The sequence below is a fragment of the Vicia villosa genome, linkage group LG5 (genome assembly GCF_029867415.1).
Source record: "Vicia villosa cultivar HV-30 ecotype Madison, WI linkage group LG5, Vvil1.0, whole genome shotgun sequence".
In the NCBI taxonomy this organism is placed as follows: domain Eukaryota; kingdom Viridiplantae; phylum Streptophyta; class Magnoliopsida; order Fabales; family Fabaceae; genus Vicia; species Vicia villosa.
The window spans coordinates 131,942,156-131,959,738 of record NC_081184.1 but is presented as its reverse complement, the minus strand read 5'-3'; the positions used below and the strand labels follow the sequence as shown (position 1 = coordinate 131,959,738).

Here is a 17,583-nt window from a genome sequence, read left to right as displayed (position 1 = left end):
CAATAGAGAAATTATATATTACAAGGAATTGGAGAACTTTGATCTTCAATTGTTTCCGCTCATGAATCTCTTCAGCTTCCTGATAACCTTAATCTCTCCAGTCTTCAATAGCGTAAAATTATTCGTGCTGTCAAAAGTCCTTTCTTCCTTCGTGAGAACTATTCTTTATAGTGAAAATCCACCGGTCTTTGTCTGAACTGCCCAAAATGCCCCTTTGGGTCAACACTTAATAAAAGATCACAAACATTAGTAAAATCAGCGTTTTAGCCAATATTGTATTTGTCAGGCAACACGGGTGGCCGTGTTGGCCCTCTGAACTTCAATTTTCAAAATCACACTCCCAACACTGCTGACACGGGTGGCCGTGTTAGGTAACACGGGCCATGTCAGCCCCTAAATTCCGAATTTGAATTTGATGTCTTCATCAAAGTTGTAGCCCTTTTTGTTGGTGAAATTTTTCCGCCGGAACCACGTCATTCCGAGTTACGAAGCTCTAGTTATGATCAAAATACTACACGCATATCACGATGAGAAACATGATGAAAATTTCTAGATCTCACACTTGCTGACACGAGCCGTGCCAGCCCCATGACTTTCATCTCTTTTGCATTTTCTTGGCCACGCTTCATCCTAACATGTCTGGTGTCAAGTTACACAGGTGGTCGTGTCAGGCCTCCTAGAGCATTATTTTTCACTTCCTTAAAAACTCCGCTTGTTGTACCTTTTCGCATTGATTTGTCTCAATTTATTCTTTTTAGCCTGCAAATAGTACAATACACAACCAAAGCATAAAATGTAGAATAATGAAGTAAAACGCTTGACAATATAAAGCAAAGACGACTAAAATCAACAGTAAATAAACGTGTAAAAATCACTTATCAGAAACCAAGGTCTCCAAGATCGCTGATCATGAGATCTCTAAGCATTTAATAAGAAATAAACCTTGAAATCGAATTGTTAAAAATGTTTATTGAAATTGTAGATGTTAGACCGTTGTACCAATTTTTTCTCACATCAATGATGATTATTCCATATCATCAAAAGAACACGAGACCAATAAATCTCTATAAGATTGTAAAATAGGGGGACTAAAAATCTGATTTTAAAAACCAACAAATTGCAAATTAAGTTTTGTCAAAATAGAAGAAAAAAATATTTACTTTCTACTTTTATATTAAAATCATAAAATTTTCAAAATTAATAGTTTTTTTTGTATTTCTTAAATAAAAAATGATGTGTTACTAATAATCTTTATTGTAAATTAGGTATATTGAATTTAATCAATTTAAATGTAAAAGCATGGCAATGAGTGCCAAACAGTTAATCCTAAAGTACCATATTTAAAACTAAATACAATTGTGTCCCTACTACTATATTTAATAGTATAACTTCGTGGACGGCAGTGTGTCCCTACTACTATATTTAATAGTATTAATTAAAAAACTTCGTGGACGGCAGGATTCGAACCTGCGCGGGCAAAGCCCACATGATTTCTAGTCATGCCCGATAACCACTCCGGCACGTCCACCTTTTTGTTTTTTTCTTCGTATTTAAGTGTATAACAATATTTATTTTGTAATAATAATATTTTATTACTCTTTCACCATACTCCCTCCGTCCCACAATGAGTGATCCAGTCCACCTTTTCACACATATTAAGAAAAGTGGTTAAAAGTAAGAGAGATAATAGTATTTTTACTATACTACCCTTATTATGTATTGGAAATGATGAAATTTTTATTAATTAGAGGGTAAAACTGGAAAAAGTGTATTGGAAATTGAAATGGGTCATTCATTTTGGAACATCATTTTATTCCAATTGGGTCACTCATTCTGGGGCGGAGGGAGTAATAAGCAATACTAAATGTAAAAGCATGACATTTAGTATCACATAGTTAATCTTAAACAAGCCTTTGTTTGAGCAATCACTAAATAATATAAAAAATAAAGAAACATGCATATTTTAAAAGTAATTGATTTTAGATAGCAAGTTTTCAACAATTTATATAGAGACTGGTTACATGATATCATATATCCTTAAGTACCAATGTTCTATAATGAAAGACATAAACATTACAATCGGTTCCTAATGTGAATCGAACTGCGCAACTCTAGAATTAAAGAGTAAGTAGAACAATTGTTGGCAATATCGTTGTTTGTTCAGGCTCATCTGATAGTTATTTCCCAAACCTCCTTGTAGAAGAAGGTGGTGGTTTATCCATGCTGCATGGATATTTTCAAAAAGAATGTTCAAACACGATATTCATTATTGACCTAGTGAACAGAATTTTCAGAAGTATAAATAACAGTGCCCTATAGAGGGTGCGAAATTTGTCGTGGAACTATGAAAGTTAACTATGATAAAGTAATACCCATCAACAATTATTCTCTCGTCTTCAAACAAATACATTATAGAAGAAACTTGATATCTTATATGTTGGCTTCTTTACTTCTCTAAAGAGTATTAAGTATAATGTGATGGAATTTTGAACTACAAGCCAAAAAATGCATAGAAAATGCTTAGTCGAGATGATAAAGAATTTAATAATTTTATTTATGGATTGGATATGTGCACTTAATTATTGGATGTGGCATTTATTGAGAAAATTATCAAAATTGTAAGACCATTTACAATGGGGTGTTGAATAATTTATTCAATAGTTGAATAGCTACAATGGTGTGTTGAATCATGTGTTTAATGTGATGTGGATTAATTGGTGTTGAATACTTTCAACATGTTGAATAAGAAAAGAGTGGGGGCCAGCTAAAGTATGTGACAAAATATTATTGGTTGTTGTGTATGTTTAGAATTTTATTTCATAATAATTATTTAATGTAAATTATTTTTTAGTAAATCAATTTTTTATTTATTTTTTATTTTCACCAAAATTCATCATTTTTTTGTCTATAAATAGAGACTTGTTTCATTTGATTTGGACACACACAAAAAAATTCACTTTTTTCTCTCAATTTTTTCTATTTAGCCTTCAAATTCTTGTTTGTAGCTCTAAACATCTTTGTAGTGAAATGGATCCCAACAATAATCCTTTTAACACCCAAAATTCTACTAATTATCCTTTCAACTACCCAAATTTCAACAACTATATATTTCAAAATCAATCTTCCAACCAACAAGGTCCCCAAAATATACCAAATTATGTATTTTCTCCAAATTTCATAATGTCGTCATCTAATCCAAATTATCGGCCATGTTATGGATCAATGATGTCATATTCATCTCAATCACCCCCTGATTATTCTTCTACTTCAATGGGAAATGAAAATGTTCCGAATGAAAATGTTCCTGAATTTTCTACACAAATGGCTATTGGTGCCATGAGAGATGGTCAAGGAGCCACTCCAAATGCAGATGATTCAACTCCTGTATGCTAGAAAAGCCCCAAATGGACCACTGATCAAAATTTGGTTCTAATTACTGGGTGGATTAAATATGGAACATACAGTGTTGTTGGGAGAAACCAAAAAAGTGATTCATATTGGGGGAAAATTGATGATTACTGTAATGAGCATTGCTCATTTGATCCTCCTCGTGATGGAGCTGCATGCAGAAATCATTACAACTACATGAGCAAAATACTTAATAAATGGACTGGTGCTTATGATAACGCTAAGCGTATGCAACAAAGCGGATGGTCGGAGAATGATGTATTGGCAAAAGCGTATGAATTATATTCAAGTGGTAAGAATGAACATTTTCTTTTAATGTCAGAATGGCTCGCTGTCCGTGATCAACCCGTTACGGTAGTCAGGTAGGAGGAAATACTGGATCTGGAAGTAGTGGATCTAAGAGAGTCCATGAGAGTGATGTAAGTGATTCCAACTCTGTAGGATCAGGTGCTCGCCCAATAGGGCGGGATGCAGCTAAAAAAAAGGGTAAAAAAAAGCAAGGGTGCAACCTTGGAATCGGTAAATGAAGAGTGGAATGAATTCAAACAATTTAAGGAGAAAGAGTTAGAACGATTGGACAAAATAGCCATGAGGCAAGAAGAGGCTAACCATTTGTTGAAAGAAAATACAGAGGCTAAGAAGATGAAGATGTTTATGAATCTAAGTTCAAAGGAGCATCTCGATGACCGGAGCAAAGAGTTGTTAGAAAAGTTGGGTCGTGATCTATTTGGAAATTAAGTGTTGTCAAATCGTTGTTTGTAGTTTGTATTTTGATTTCTATTTTGTCACGTTATTTGGTCTTCCTATTTTGTCAAGTCGTTATTTATAATTTGTATTTTGATTTCCTCATTCTTATATATGACAAATGAACCATTTATCAATGCATGTGAGTTTACCATCAATGCATGTGAACTCCTATTTTGTCACATTATTTGTTTGTATTTTGATTCTTATTTTGTCACATTATTTGGTCACATTATTTTGTCACATACAACATTGAAGTTTGTATTTTGATTCTTATTTTGTCACATTATTTGGTCACATTATTTTGTCAGAAACAACATTGAAGTTTGTATTTTGATTCTTATTTTGTCACATTATTTGGTCACATTATTTTGTCACATACAACATTGAAGTTTGTATTTTGGCACATTATTTGGTTACATTATTTTGGTCACATTATTTTGGTCACATTATTTGGTCACATTTTGGTCACATTATTTGATCACATTATTTTGTCAGAAACAACATTGAAGTTTGTATTTTGATTCTTATTTTGTCACATTATTTTGTCATAAACAACATTGAAGTTTGTATTTTGATTCTTATTTTGTCACATTATTTTGGTCACATTTTGGTCACATTATTTGGTCACATTATTTTGTCAGAAACAACATTGAAGTTTGTATTTTGATTCTTATTTTGTCACATTATTTGGTCACATTGTTTTGTCATAAACAACATTGAAGTTTGTATTTTGATTCTTATTTTGTCACATTATTTTGTCACATACAACATTTGTAGTTTGTATTTTAATTCCTTATAAATAGGGGCTTATTCTTCATAATTTCCTTTTGATATTGAAGCTTACAAAAGGCAGTCTGAAATCGAAGAAAGGTATATCATCAACCGGTTTAAGGAGCGACAAAACCAAACAAAGGGAGGATATATACATCGTGTCAAGAGAAAATATCTTAACAGAGATCATATAGCGGCAAACCAAAGATTAATTGATGACTACTTTGTAGACCAACCTACATCTGACGATGCAATGTTTCGTCGGCGATTCCGGATGCAAAAACATTTGTTCCTTCGGATCGTTGGGGACCTATCTAGCAGTGACAACTACTTCACCCAAAGAGTTGACGCAACTAAAAAAGAAGGTATATCTCCATTAGCAAAATGTACCACGACCATGCGAATGTTAGCATATGGTGTGGCGGCTAATGCGGTCGATGAATACATCAAAATAGGAGGTACTACAACATTGGAGTGCTTGCGTAGATTCTGTAAAGGAATCATACAATTGTATGAGCTAGTGTATCTCAGAGCCCCAACTCAAGATGACTTGCAAAGAATACTGCATGTTAGTGAAATGCGGGGGTTCCCGGGGATAATTGACAGTATTGATTGCATGCACTCGGAATGGAAAAATTGTCCTACGGCATGGGAAGGTCAATTTACTCGGGAAGATAAGGGAACCACCGCTGTTATTCTTGAAGCAGTTGCAACTTATTATCTATGGATTTGGCATGCCTTTTTTGGATGTCTGGGCACATTGAACGATATAAACGTTCTAGACCGTTCACCCGTGTTCGATGATGTTGAACAAGGAAATACTCCGAGTGAACTTCTTTGTGAATCAACGTCCGTATAAGTTATTTGCAAAATATCAGGAGGGATGTCGGAAGGACATCGAACGTGCATTTGGAGTGTTGCAAGCTCGATTTAAAATCATCCGCGAACCTGCCCGTTTGTGGGACATAACCGATTTGGCTCTCATCATGAGGTCATGTATCATATTACATAATATGATTGTTGAGGATGAACGAGATACATATGCTCAACATTGGACAAATTATGATCAATCTGAGGCAAGTGAGTCTAGTACACCAGAGTCATTCTCGACCGAGGTGCTACCTGCATTTGCGAATCATGTGCGTGCTAGATCTGTGATGCGTGATTCAAATGTACATCACGAATTGCAAGCAGATCTAGTCAAACACATATGGACAAATTTCGGAATGTTTCATGATTAAATAAATTGTTTGTGAGCTGAGTCTATTGTACTAATTAAATTATGTGTGTTTCATTTTAAGTGTGTCGTGTGTTTAGTATATTGTATTACATTTTTAGTTTTTTTTTGTAATTTTATCTGTTTTAATAATAACTATTTCTACATCTCTTATTTATTACTTGCAAGAAAAAAAATTAAAAATATAAAATTGGAAGAAAAAAATTAAATAAGTTACTAAATTAGAAAAAAATTAAAATAAAAATATTTAAATCTTAATTATTTTAATTTAGTTTCAATTGATAATTGAGATGTAGAAATATATAATCATAAAAACAAATATATAAAAGAAAATAAGAATAAGAAATAAAATAGTGGGGTAGGGTGTTGAATTTTATTAAACAAAACCATTGTAGTGAGTAAAATTTGAATGTGTGTTGAATGATGAGGTGGAAGAGAGAGAAGATGATGTGGAACATAAAAAGTGAAAAAGTAGGGTGTTGAATAACTAAACCACTGTACATAGTCTAATAGAGTTTAGGCCTTCTTAATTGTTGCTTTATTAATTACTCTACTGGTATAATATGATGCACGTGTTTCCCGATAATTGGCTTGGTTTCGATTTTTTCTCAAAATGTTTCGTTGTCTTGTCCCCTGTGGGCATCTTATTTAGGTCTAGACCCCCACAATATTCACTCTATTTGATTAGTGGTGCTTTAAACACATTACAAGATCATAAAGACCAATCTTTCTATCCTAATGTGTTTTGATTGTGTCTAGAGTCTTTTTCATCAGGAAAAACTATACTAGATTTGCAAAAGATTCATTCAACTCACGTTCAAAATAGTGTATGCTCGTTTGACTTACCATCAAATAAGGAACATTCAGCTTACATTAAACTCGAATTTTTTTTTGAGTTTCTGAACACACTCTAATTATTTTTAGGACCAATCAACTATTTAATATAAGAGTAGTGCTATTTAGTACGAAGCAATTTGAAGAAGAAATGTAAGAATGAATATGTGTCACTATTTTAGTGGTAAATTTTAAATTAATTTTAAATTTAACTTCCTTTTTAATATGGATCATGGGGGTTGTGGTGATAATGGATGGTTGAGATCTATTCTTGCATTTCTTGTTTTTCCACTTTCTTACTAATAAGCATTTTCCTTAATATAATTATAATATTTTTTTTTTATGGAAGCACTGCACTTTTTTCCATCTCTTTTGAGAAAAATAAAATTTTATGTACCCTGTATTGTATTATAAGACCAGATTTTCGATTATTTTATTTAACAATGTGTAGAATTTTTTTTATTCCTGAAATTTTTGAGGATGTGACGTTACTATGATGTAACATTGACGTGACACATCAGAGTTGTAGATCTATAGTGAAACTATGTTGCCTTTGCGAAACCAAACTCTCCAAGACTGTTGATCACGAGATCTCTAAACATTTTTCCAGAGAAAAACCTTGAAATTAAATTGTTAAAGAGCTTATTGAAATTGTATATGTTAGATTGTAAAATATGGGGGACTAGAATCTAATTTATAAATCATCAACAATTTATTCACAAATAAACGTCATTGTCAGGAGTTGATCCTTGGACTAACAACACCTTTAACTCACCTAGCAAGTGCCAGTAGAGCTACCCCACTTACCCTAAAAAATTGTAAATTAAGTTTTGTCAAAATAAAAGAACTAAATATTTACTTTCTACTTTTATATTAAAATCATAAATTTTTAAAAATTAATTAAGTGATTTTTTATAATTCTCAAGAAAAAATTATGTGTTACTAATAATTTTTATTGTAAATTTAGTATATTTGTTATGAATAAACATTAAAGTGGATGTCCATCCTTATTCTTCTTTTTCATCTTCCTATTCTCCATTAATATATGTGACTTTCCATCTCATTTGGATCCTATAAAAAAGACAATGTAAATGATACTTTTGGAAGAAGATAATACAATATTAGTTTCTCCATTTGCTTTCTCTCCTTCATCTCTATGTTGTTTTCGTTAATTTTATAACACGTTATCAGCATGATACTCTACAACGCGATTGATGATATAGCCAGGTTCTACGTTACTTTTCTAATCTTAATATATTTGAACCAATATAATATAATTCATGTTTTTGTTACTTTTTTTTCCTTCATATAAATATGTTTATTTTTTATATATGTTGTAGAGAAATTGATTTACCTTGTACAATAATATTAGATTTCTTTGATCATTCTTGTTAAATTCCGAAAGAATTTAACATTAAGGCATTTCTATATGTTTGTCTGGAATTGAATTTTAACGCATTAAAGTGTTAATTTAATATTCAAGCATCCCTGAAGGATTGCACAAAGAATAATTTTTCTCGACCATTGTTTATGGAAATAGTTTGTGATGTGATATTTGTAGAACTAAAAATTAATATTAAACTATCTCCAAATTATTGTTCAAATATTGAGTTTAATCGATTATTGTGTTTATCAATAATTGATGAATTCCAGAAGAATTCAACGTTCAATCACCTTTAAAAGGCCGCATCTATAATATTATTGAATCCTAGAAGGATTATAAATATTATTATTTTTATTAGTAAAAGATTTGTGATTGATTTCCTGAAGAACTACAAATGTGATTGAGTTCCTGAAGAACTATAAAAAAAATTGTGATTTCATCATGATATTAATGAATCTCAGAAGGATTGCTCCTATACTAATAACATATCCCAGAAGGATTGCATCTGTTATGTTACAAATTTGAAAAATAATTGCATCACCTATATTATCGAATTCTTGATGATTGAATCAATAATAGTGAAGTATCCTAGAAGGATTTCACAAAGAAATTTTATTTTTCTTTTATTGATGATGTAAAGATTTGTAACCTATATTTTTTTAGAAATAAAATTTCATAAAAATGATTCAATTTTCTTTCATAATTTAATGGTATACATCTATGAAGGATTGAAAATATTGTAATTTTTTTAAGTAAAACGAAGCTCTCAGGATAATATCAATTGTGATCTTCATACTTGCCAAAAATATTGCAAGAGTAATATTAAAATATCCCTGAACGATTTCATAAATTTTGTTGTTGTATCGATCTAAAAATTTATAATTTGTAATATGCTCATAAAAAGATTGTTATTCCAGAAGAATAACACAAATAATTTTAACGCATCCCAGCAGGATGGTTATATGTCTTCGATCATTATTTATAACAAATTATTTATATAGTTACTGAAGATCTTATCAAACATCCCTGAAGGATAGTAAAACAACATAATTATATGATGATATGATTTTGTATGATTTTGATAATTATATGATAATATATTCATATGCATGTGTATGATTAAAGTGTTAAATCATGAGATATTATTAAGATGATCAATGTTTACGGATACAATTTCCTTATTCACATTATTTCTAAATATTGATATTTTAGCAAGAGAATTAAAACATTGCAATCTATTAAAGAATATATCAATAGTCTAAAGTTGCTACATATTTTAAAGTTGTTATAATAGTGCTTAGATTTCTCATATAAATCTTAATTATACTATTCTTTTTGTTTTTACAAGTATAGTGTATTTGTTAGTTCATCTTAAAGGCACACGAAAGTAAGCTCATATTTTGATATAGTCGAGATTTGAATGAACTTTAATCCTTTATATTTTCTTTTTGTGTGTTCTCTTTATGTCTTGCCAAATATATTTTTTTTTTGTCATAGATAATTCACATGACTTATATTGGAGGTATTGAATATCTTTGTATTACACAAATGAATTTGGACATAAAATGTATAATAGAAAAGCTACCGGCTTTTCTCTCGGGCTTGTACTACCCTTATATTAGTACAATTGAAGAACATGTCATTGTAAATCAGTAGTTTACAAATTATACTTAAATGTGTCGTTGGTAAAACCGGTTGGGTCATCTCGGATATAATATGATGCGAATAATTTATATTGAAGAACCAGAAGTTTCTTCAATCCAGTACATTTTTGTGTGTGTTTCTAAAGGAAAATAAAAATTTGAGAAATTGCGTTTGTATGACATTAACTGTTGCATTGACTAAAATATCATGCATATGTCTCTACTCACAACTAGAAATTTGTGAAATTATTTTCTCAACTAATTAGACTAAGATCTTGTTTTATGGATTTTTTAGAAATTCTTGTATAAGTATCACATATATTATTAAAACTGATATTGAATATCATGTAATATATGTTCATAAAAAGAAAATGGACCCGAAGATCCATTCTTTAGACGTCTAAAGTTAATTATATGGTTGATACTTATGAGATCATCTATTCTAAATTATATATTTGAAACATCTAAAGTATGATATTAAGATATTTATTCGCATTAAGCCAACAAGATACTATATCTTAGTCCTCCCTAATTTATTCTAATATTTCTCATCTAAGTGAACATTTGGATGTGTTGTGTATATTCCAATTGCTCCAATATAATACATTAAGATGAGTCATGAAAGAATATTGGAAAAATATAACTAATATGAATCTCAATTTTGAGGATATAATTTGAGAAAATAATCAAATACTTGATTGCAGCCCAGTGGGCTGATTATCACTTGATAAATTAATTTTCCCAATATTAGGGGGAGGGAATAAGCAGCTGAAATCATGAACAAGAAGTTCTAATGAACAGATGAAATCATGAACAAGAAGTTCAAATGAACAATTTAAAATACATTGTTGTCTTGATTCTCGTACAAATTAATATGAACGAAAAGTTCAAAATATTATTCATTTGCAAAGTTTATGAAATAAATTATCAGCTGATAATACTCCACTCAAAGTGGATTCTCCTATTGAATAATATAATATTGCAAATGAGTTGTTGTTGCGCCTGAAGCGTAGTATGAAAGTCGGTTCCAATGTTAAAAGTCCTCTACTAAGAAAAGAAACTAAAGATGACCCAAGTGAGGATATGAAAATGCTAAGAACACTTTGACCTAATTTAATTTTCAGTTCTAGAAGAACAAATCAAGTACTTGAAATATGAAATAAAGAGATCTCGATAAATTATGTCATGGATGAAATGGAATGGAACCGAAATTGAGATAACTAAATAAAGTCAATATTGACAATGTCTTTGTATACAATATAGCGCTAAAAGTTATCAATGATAACGAGGATCGTTAGTCAAAGTCTATTAAAGATTGTAGACTAAGTGAGAATTGGCCAAAATAAATATATTCAATTGAAGAAGAATTAAACTCACTTTACAAGTAACTCACTTTTGGACCTGTAGTCCGAACACCTCAAGGTGTGAAACTAATGTGATATAAATGAGTTTTTGTGAAAAAGAAAAGAATGATATAAAGTTTGATTTATTGCTCAATGATTTTCACAATAACCTAAGATTGATTTTGATAAAACATATTGACCTGTAGTGGATTCAATCGATTTTTGATAATTCATTAGCCTTATAACACATGAAGGGCTTAATTTGAACATGATGGTTGTAATGACATCTTATTCAAATGGTTCACTTAATAGTGACATTTACATGAAACTTCCTGAAGGGTTCAATATACCAGAGGCACGTGATTATGGATCTCGAGAAAACTACTACATCAAATTGAACAAGTCTCTGTATGAGCTGAAAGAATCTGGATGCATGTGGTATAATCGCCTCAGTGAATATTTACTAACTGATGAATATACAAATAATTCAATTTAGTACTTGTATTTTCATAAAATGATGTGGAAAATAATTTGCAATACTAGTTATCTATATGAATGACATACATAGTATTGGAACTCCTGAAGAGCTTCCAAAAGCTATAAATTCCTTAAAGAAAGAGTTTTAGATGAATGACCTAGGAAAATTAAAAATTATGTCTAGGCTTACAAATTGAGAATTTGGACAATGGAATATTTGTACATCAAGAAGATTATATAGAAAAGTGTTGAAACACTTATATATGGACAAAGCTCATTCGTTGTCTACTCCAATGATTGTTATATCATTAGATGTAGAGAAAGATCCTTTCAGTCCTCAAGAAAATGATTAGAAAAATTGTTTGGTCCTGAAGTACCATATCTTAGTTCAATTAGAGCACTAATGTACCTTGTTAATTATACATGTCTCGATATATCGTTTGTGGTCAATCTATTACCAAGATACAATCATTCGCCTACACGAAGACATTTGAACGGAGTCAAACATACACTTCGTTATCTTAGAGATGCTGGTTACTTGTCAGATTCTCACAATAGTAGATCAGAAACAGGTTATTTGTTTACATGTGATGGTACAACCATTTCATGGAGATCTATTAGACAACTCATGGCAACAACTTCATCAAATCCTGCATAACTATTAGCACTACGTGAAGTTACTTCCAAGAAGAAATTTTAAGCAACTACTACAATAATATCATCTCACATGTAAATGTCTGCATGAGGGGGAGAAATGCATATGTTTTGCACTCTTTTTTCCTTCACCGTGTTTTTTTCCCATTGGGTTTTCCTGGTAAGGTTTTTAACGAGGCAATTCTCATTCAAAGGATATTGTACTCTTTTTCCTTCACTAGAATTTTTCCCACCGGGTTTTTTCTAGTAAGGTTTTAACGAGGCATATCCTCAATGGACATCCAAGGGGGAGTGTTATGAATAAACATTAAAGTGGATGTCCATCCTTTTTCTTCTTTTTCATCTTCCTATTCTCCATTAATATATGTGACTTTCCATCTCATTTGGATCCTATAAAAAAGACAATGTAAATGATACTTTTGGAAGAAGATAATACAATATTAGTTTCTCCATTTGCTTTCTCTCCTTCATCTCTATGTTGTTTTCGTTAATTTCATAACAATATTGAATTTTTTTCAATTTACAATTTTATTATACACTAGATGAATTTGTAAGTAGATATGTATTGGAACTGTAAAAAAAAAAAAAAAAAAAGGAAAAAGATTAGTTTATTTTGGTTGAGATTTAAAAATTGAGAAAGTAAGAAAAAATAGATAGGCTCCATTTACCCGTCTTCACCTTTCACATCAACATAAACCAGCAAAGAGTGAGTGACTCTCTGTGACTGTTTTTCGCAGCAATGGCGTTTTCTTCATCATTCCATGAACGACTCGAACAAATGGACCGTACTCGAATTCAACGTCTCTCCTTACTCCAGGTTCACTTTAATTTCATCTCTACTTGTTTCTTTTCCAACATAATATGAACTCAAATTCATACACAAACATATCAATTTTCAGGCTGAGAAAGATTTGCAAGCTCACAAATCTCGTATTCTAGCCGCAAAGCTTGCAAATATCAGAGCCATGGAACAGAGGTGCTTGCTGTTTGATCGTAAAATAGCGTCGCAGAATTTCAATATTCTGTCTCTTAAATCTCAAATTGAGAATCTCGAAGCCAAATATGATTCCCTCTCGCAAGAACTTAGGTATATAATTGTAGTCATTGGCGTTGTATTTAACCTACTTCCTCTTGTTTGGTTGCATTGAATTTGAGAATTTAGATACTTTGGCTAGGTCAATGCAGAACGAGGTGGAGGAGCTTGAAGAGTTGTGCAAAACGAAAGATGAATTTTATGAAGCAAAGACGATGGAAATGAAGGAATTCAAGGAAATGGCTTATAACTTTGTAGTGAAATGTGAATTGGAAGTTCAGAGTTTGAGGAATGAAGTCAATGAGGTAAATTGTTATTGATATATATATATATATATATATATATATATATATATATATATATATATATATATATATATATATATATATATATATATATATATATATATATATATATATATATATATATATATATATGTATATATATATATATATATATATATATATATATATATATATATATATATATATATATATATATATATAGAGTTGTATGTGTCGTGTACGAGTTGATGTGTCAGTGTCATTGTCGTATCTGATACTCTTGTATGAGTCGGTGTGTCAGTAGTGTCGTATCTGATACTCGTGTATGAGTTGGTGTGTCAATGTCATTGTCGTATCTGATACTCGTGTATGAGTCGGTGTGTCATTAGTGTCGTATGGATACTTGGGTATGAGTGGGTGTGTTATTTATAGTAGTCATGTATTTATGTACATATGATAGATTAAGATTAGAAAGTAAAACAAAAATTGATATGTATGTTTATGGTATGCTATATATGTTCTTCAATTGATTTTGGTTGAGCATTCCTAGCTACCAATTTGTATGAAGTTATTAGTGACAATGTTATATTGTAATATGATCAATCTGGTGAACTGCATACTGTTTGAAAGTGTTTTTTTATCTTTTCTTGTTTTTGGTTTTCAGCTGAAGTCTTCTTTCATGGATCTTAAAGGCAACAAAAGGAACTCATGTAATTCGGAGATAGCTGCTGCTGAAGCGAGAAGGATGAGATTATTGGCCGAGAAGGAAAATGTATGTAGAAATGTTGATTCTAACCAACAATTAAAAGCACAGTTGCAAAAGCAGCTTCAGAGTATTCTGTGACACCAGCAAACTCAAGATAAGGGAATGGACTTGAAGACTACCTAGCTGTAGACTTTGTAGTAGTAACTTTATGTTCTGATTACGCAACCCATCGTCACTGGGTATAACTCACACTTCATTCTTAGTTCCTTTGTTTCAGCTTTTAGGGGCTTAGCCATTAATTCAATAGTATTAGTATAGAAAAAGAAAGAATGTTCTGTTGACACTGGTCCGGAAGAGAGACAGACCGAGTCAGCTAATCCGTGTGAGCAAAAGTTTAGCATTAGAACTTTGATCATGGTTTGCATATTTTGTTTTGTTTTTGAAGAGTTTACACTGATTGTTAATAATTGTCCATAACATAAATGTCAGCAGCAAGTACACAGCCTTGAGCTAACCAGAGAAACACAGACAGCATGTTTAAGTACCTTTAAAATATTGAATACTCAATCCCCTATAGTTCTAGAAGCTAATCAGTTCCATGATTAATAATTACCCTTAAAACCATTATGTTTTTCTCCTTGGCAAAACACATACAAGCCATATTATTAGAAATTATTGTTCTAAAGTATTACCTACTCCTAATGTTGCATTCTCTTCATGACCACCATCCTCCGCCCTCTCATTGATTACATTTATCACTTCATGGGAGGCAACAATGGATGCCATGGGGTTCTTTAGTATTGCCTCGTGTATATATCGAGCTCCACTTATGTCTTCTTTAAGGGTGTGTTTGGTTTAGGAGAGAAGTTGTAAAGAGAGAAATAAGTGAGAGAGAGAATGAGAAGAGAGAAATAGATGAGAAATATAGGAGATTTGAGGTATTGTTTGGTATAAAAGAAAGAGAAGAGAAATAGAAGAGAGAAGTAAGTTTAACTTTTAAAAAGACAAAAATATCCTTAAGTTAAATATTACTTTTTGTTTATAAATATAACTTTTTTAAAAAAATATTAATATACAATCATATTATTTATATTAATATATAATTTAAAATTTAAAAAACATTTTTTAATAAAAAAATTAAACTATTGGATTTATTTCTCAAGATAAAATATATCTTCAACATTTATTAAAATTAATAACAAGAATTAAAATTTATCCAACCATCATATAAAAAAATAAATTTTAAATAATCCTAAATCAATTGAAAAATGTTTTCCTATTAAAAAACAAACTAATAAAAATTGATCGGTAATTTAAAAATGTTCTGAATTTGCAATTACATAAACTAGTATTTTACAAATGGTTGAAATAGCAGGGGCAAAAATGAGAAATCTCATTTCTTTCCTCTTTCTTCTCATGTTAGACCATGTACAATGGTTTCAACACTCAACACCCATTTTTCAACTCCCAACACTCCACATCATTTTCTCTTTCTTCCACCTAACAACTCAACACCCATTCAACTTTTACCCTCTCCAATGGTTTTTCACTCAACACCCTATCCCACCACTTTTTATTTTCATATTCTTATTTAAATTTTATCTTTATTTTTATGATTACATAAAATTACAATTATCGATTAAAATTAAATTAAAATAATAAATACTTAACTTCAAAATATTTAGTGTTAAAATAATAAAATATTAAAATAATAAAATTACAATTATCGATTAAAATACTTAGTGTTAAAATGATTATTGGGATCCATTTCACTAAAAAAAGACATTTAACTTCAAAATAAACACTAATAGAAAGATAATAATAAGATTAAGATAGTGAAAAACTTGGTTTTTTTTCTGTGTCCGAATCAAATGAACCAAGTCTCTATTTATAGAGAAAAAAAATTATGAATTTTGGTAAAAAAAATAAAAAAAAATAAATTTGCAACGAAATAATTGAGTTCAAAGTATTAAATGGATAAAAATCTGGCCAGCCAATCAGCCGCTGCCACATGCGCCCCTGCGTCAGTGTACATTGTGTTGAGTTTTTTCAACATCTCTCTCCTCCAACACACACTCAACACTACTCTAAACACCCATTGCACATGATTTTGCCATGTTGAGTTTAAATAAACACACTCATTGCACATGGTCTTAGCAGAGAAATAAAAAAGATGTAGGTCCCACATCTTTTGGATCTCTCTTTCCAATTTCTCTTCATACCAAGCAAGAGAAATATGACCACTCTCTCCAACTTCTCTCTCTTTAAATTCTCTCTTCTCAACTTCACTCCTACCAAACACACTCTAATAGGGACTCACTCACTCTAGTCATTATGATATTTCATCTTTATATGAATCGTAGATATGTAGGTCCCACATCTTTTGGATCTCTCTTTTCAATTTCTCTTCATACCAAGCAAGAGAAATATGACCACTCTCTCCAACTTCTCTCTCTTTAAGTTTTCTCTTCTCAACTTCACTCCTACCAAACACACTCTAATAGGGACTCACTCACTCTAGTCATTATGATATTTCATCTTTATATGAATCGTAGATGCTACAACGTCCAACATCGTTAGAAATGACCTTTCGAAAATGTCGTTGTAGTCGCTTTCACAATGAACTATGAGAAAAAAATATCTTTACTGTTCTCCTTTAACTTACCTTGAAGAATATAGTTCTTGATTTAAATACGAGGTGTATGTTGACACCATTTTCTCTACATTGTATCAATACACCGTGTCGTATCCATACACTGTATTTAACAATAAAGCAAAATAGTCTCTACTCTCTTGGGTGTTACATTTTAAATATCTATAATTCTTTAAATGTAGTTTTTTTTTTTTTAAATGTATTAAGTTAAAAACTTTATGAAAAGTACGAAAAGAAATTCACCTAAATTTTTTTCATTAAAAGTAAATTCATTATTATTACATTTTCCTTCAATTTTGAATATTCTACTAAGAAAAAGAAAATGTAATTTGCACTAAGTATAAAACGGCCAGTCCAAATAGAACCACCCTCTCTAGAATCTTCAGTGAAAGCCCTAATAAAGATAACG

At 30.8% G+C, this 17,583-nt stretch overlaps 1 protein-coding gene, 1 non-coding gene and 1 pseudogene across 2 annotated transcripts; 2 read left to right on the top strand and 1 right to left on the bottom strand.

Moving 5' to 3' along the window:
* Positions 1–1,446: 1,446 nt before the first annotated feature.
* On the bottom strand, positions 1,447–1,528 carry TRNAS-AGA (transfer RNA serine (anticodon AGA)). The gene has a single exon. It is a non-coding gene; the product is annotated as a tRNA-Ser (tRNA).
* A 1,652-nt stretch (positions 1,529–3,180) lies between these two features.
* Positions 3,181–6,167, top strand: LOC131605465 (uncharacterized; annotated as a pseudogene).
* A 6,994-nt stretch (positions 6,168–13,161) lies between these two features.
* LOC131607385 (uncharacterized) lies at positions 13,162–14,927 on the top strand. Its single transcript, XM_058879397.1, has 4 exons — positions 13,162–13,315; positions 13,398–13,585; positions 13,674–13,836; positions 14,480–14,927. Exons 1-4 carry the CDS (start codon positions 13,238–13,240, stop codon positions 14,657–14,659), a joined length of 609 nt encoding a protein of 202 aa, XP_058735380.1. The 5' UTR covers positions 13,162–13,237; the 3' UTR covers positions 14,660–14,927.
* Positions 14,928–17,583: the final 2,656 nt, after the last annotated feature.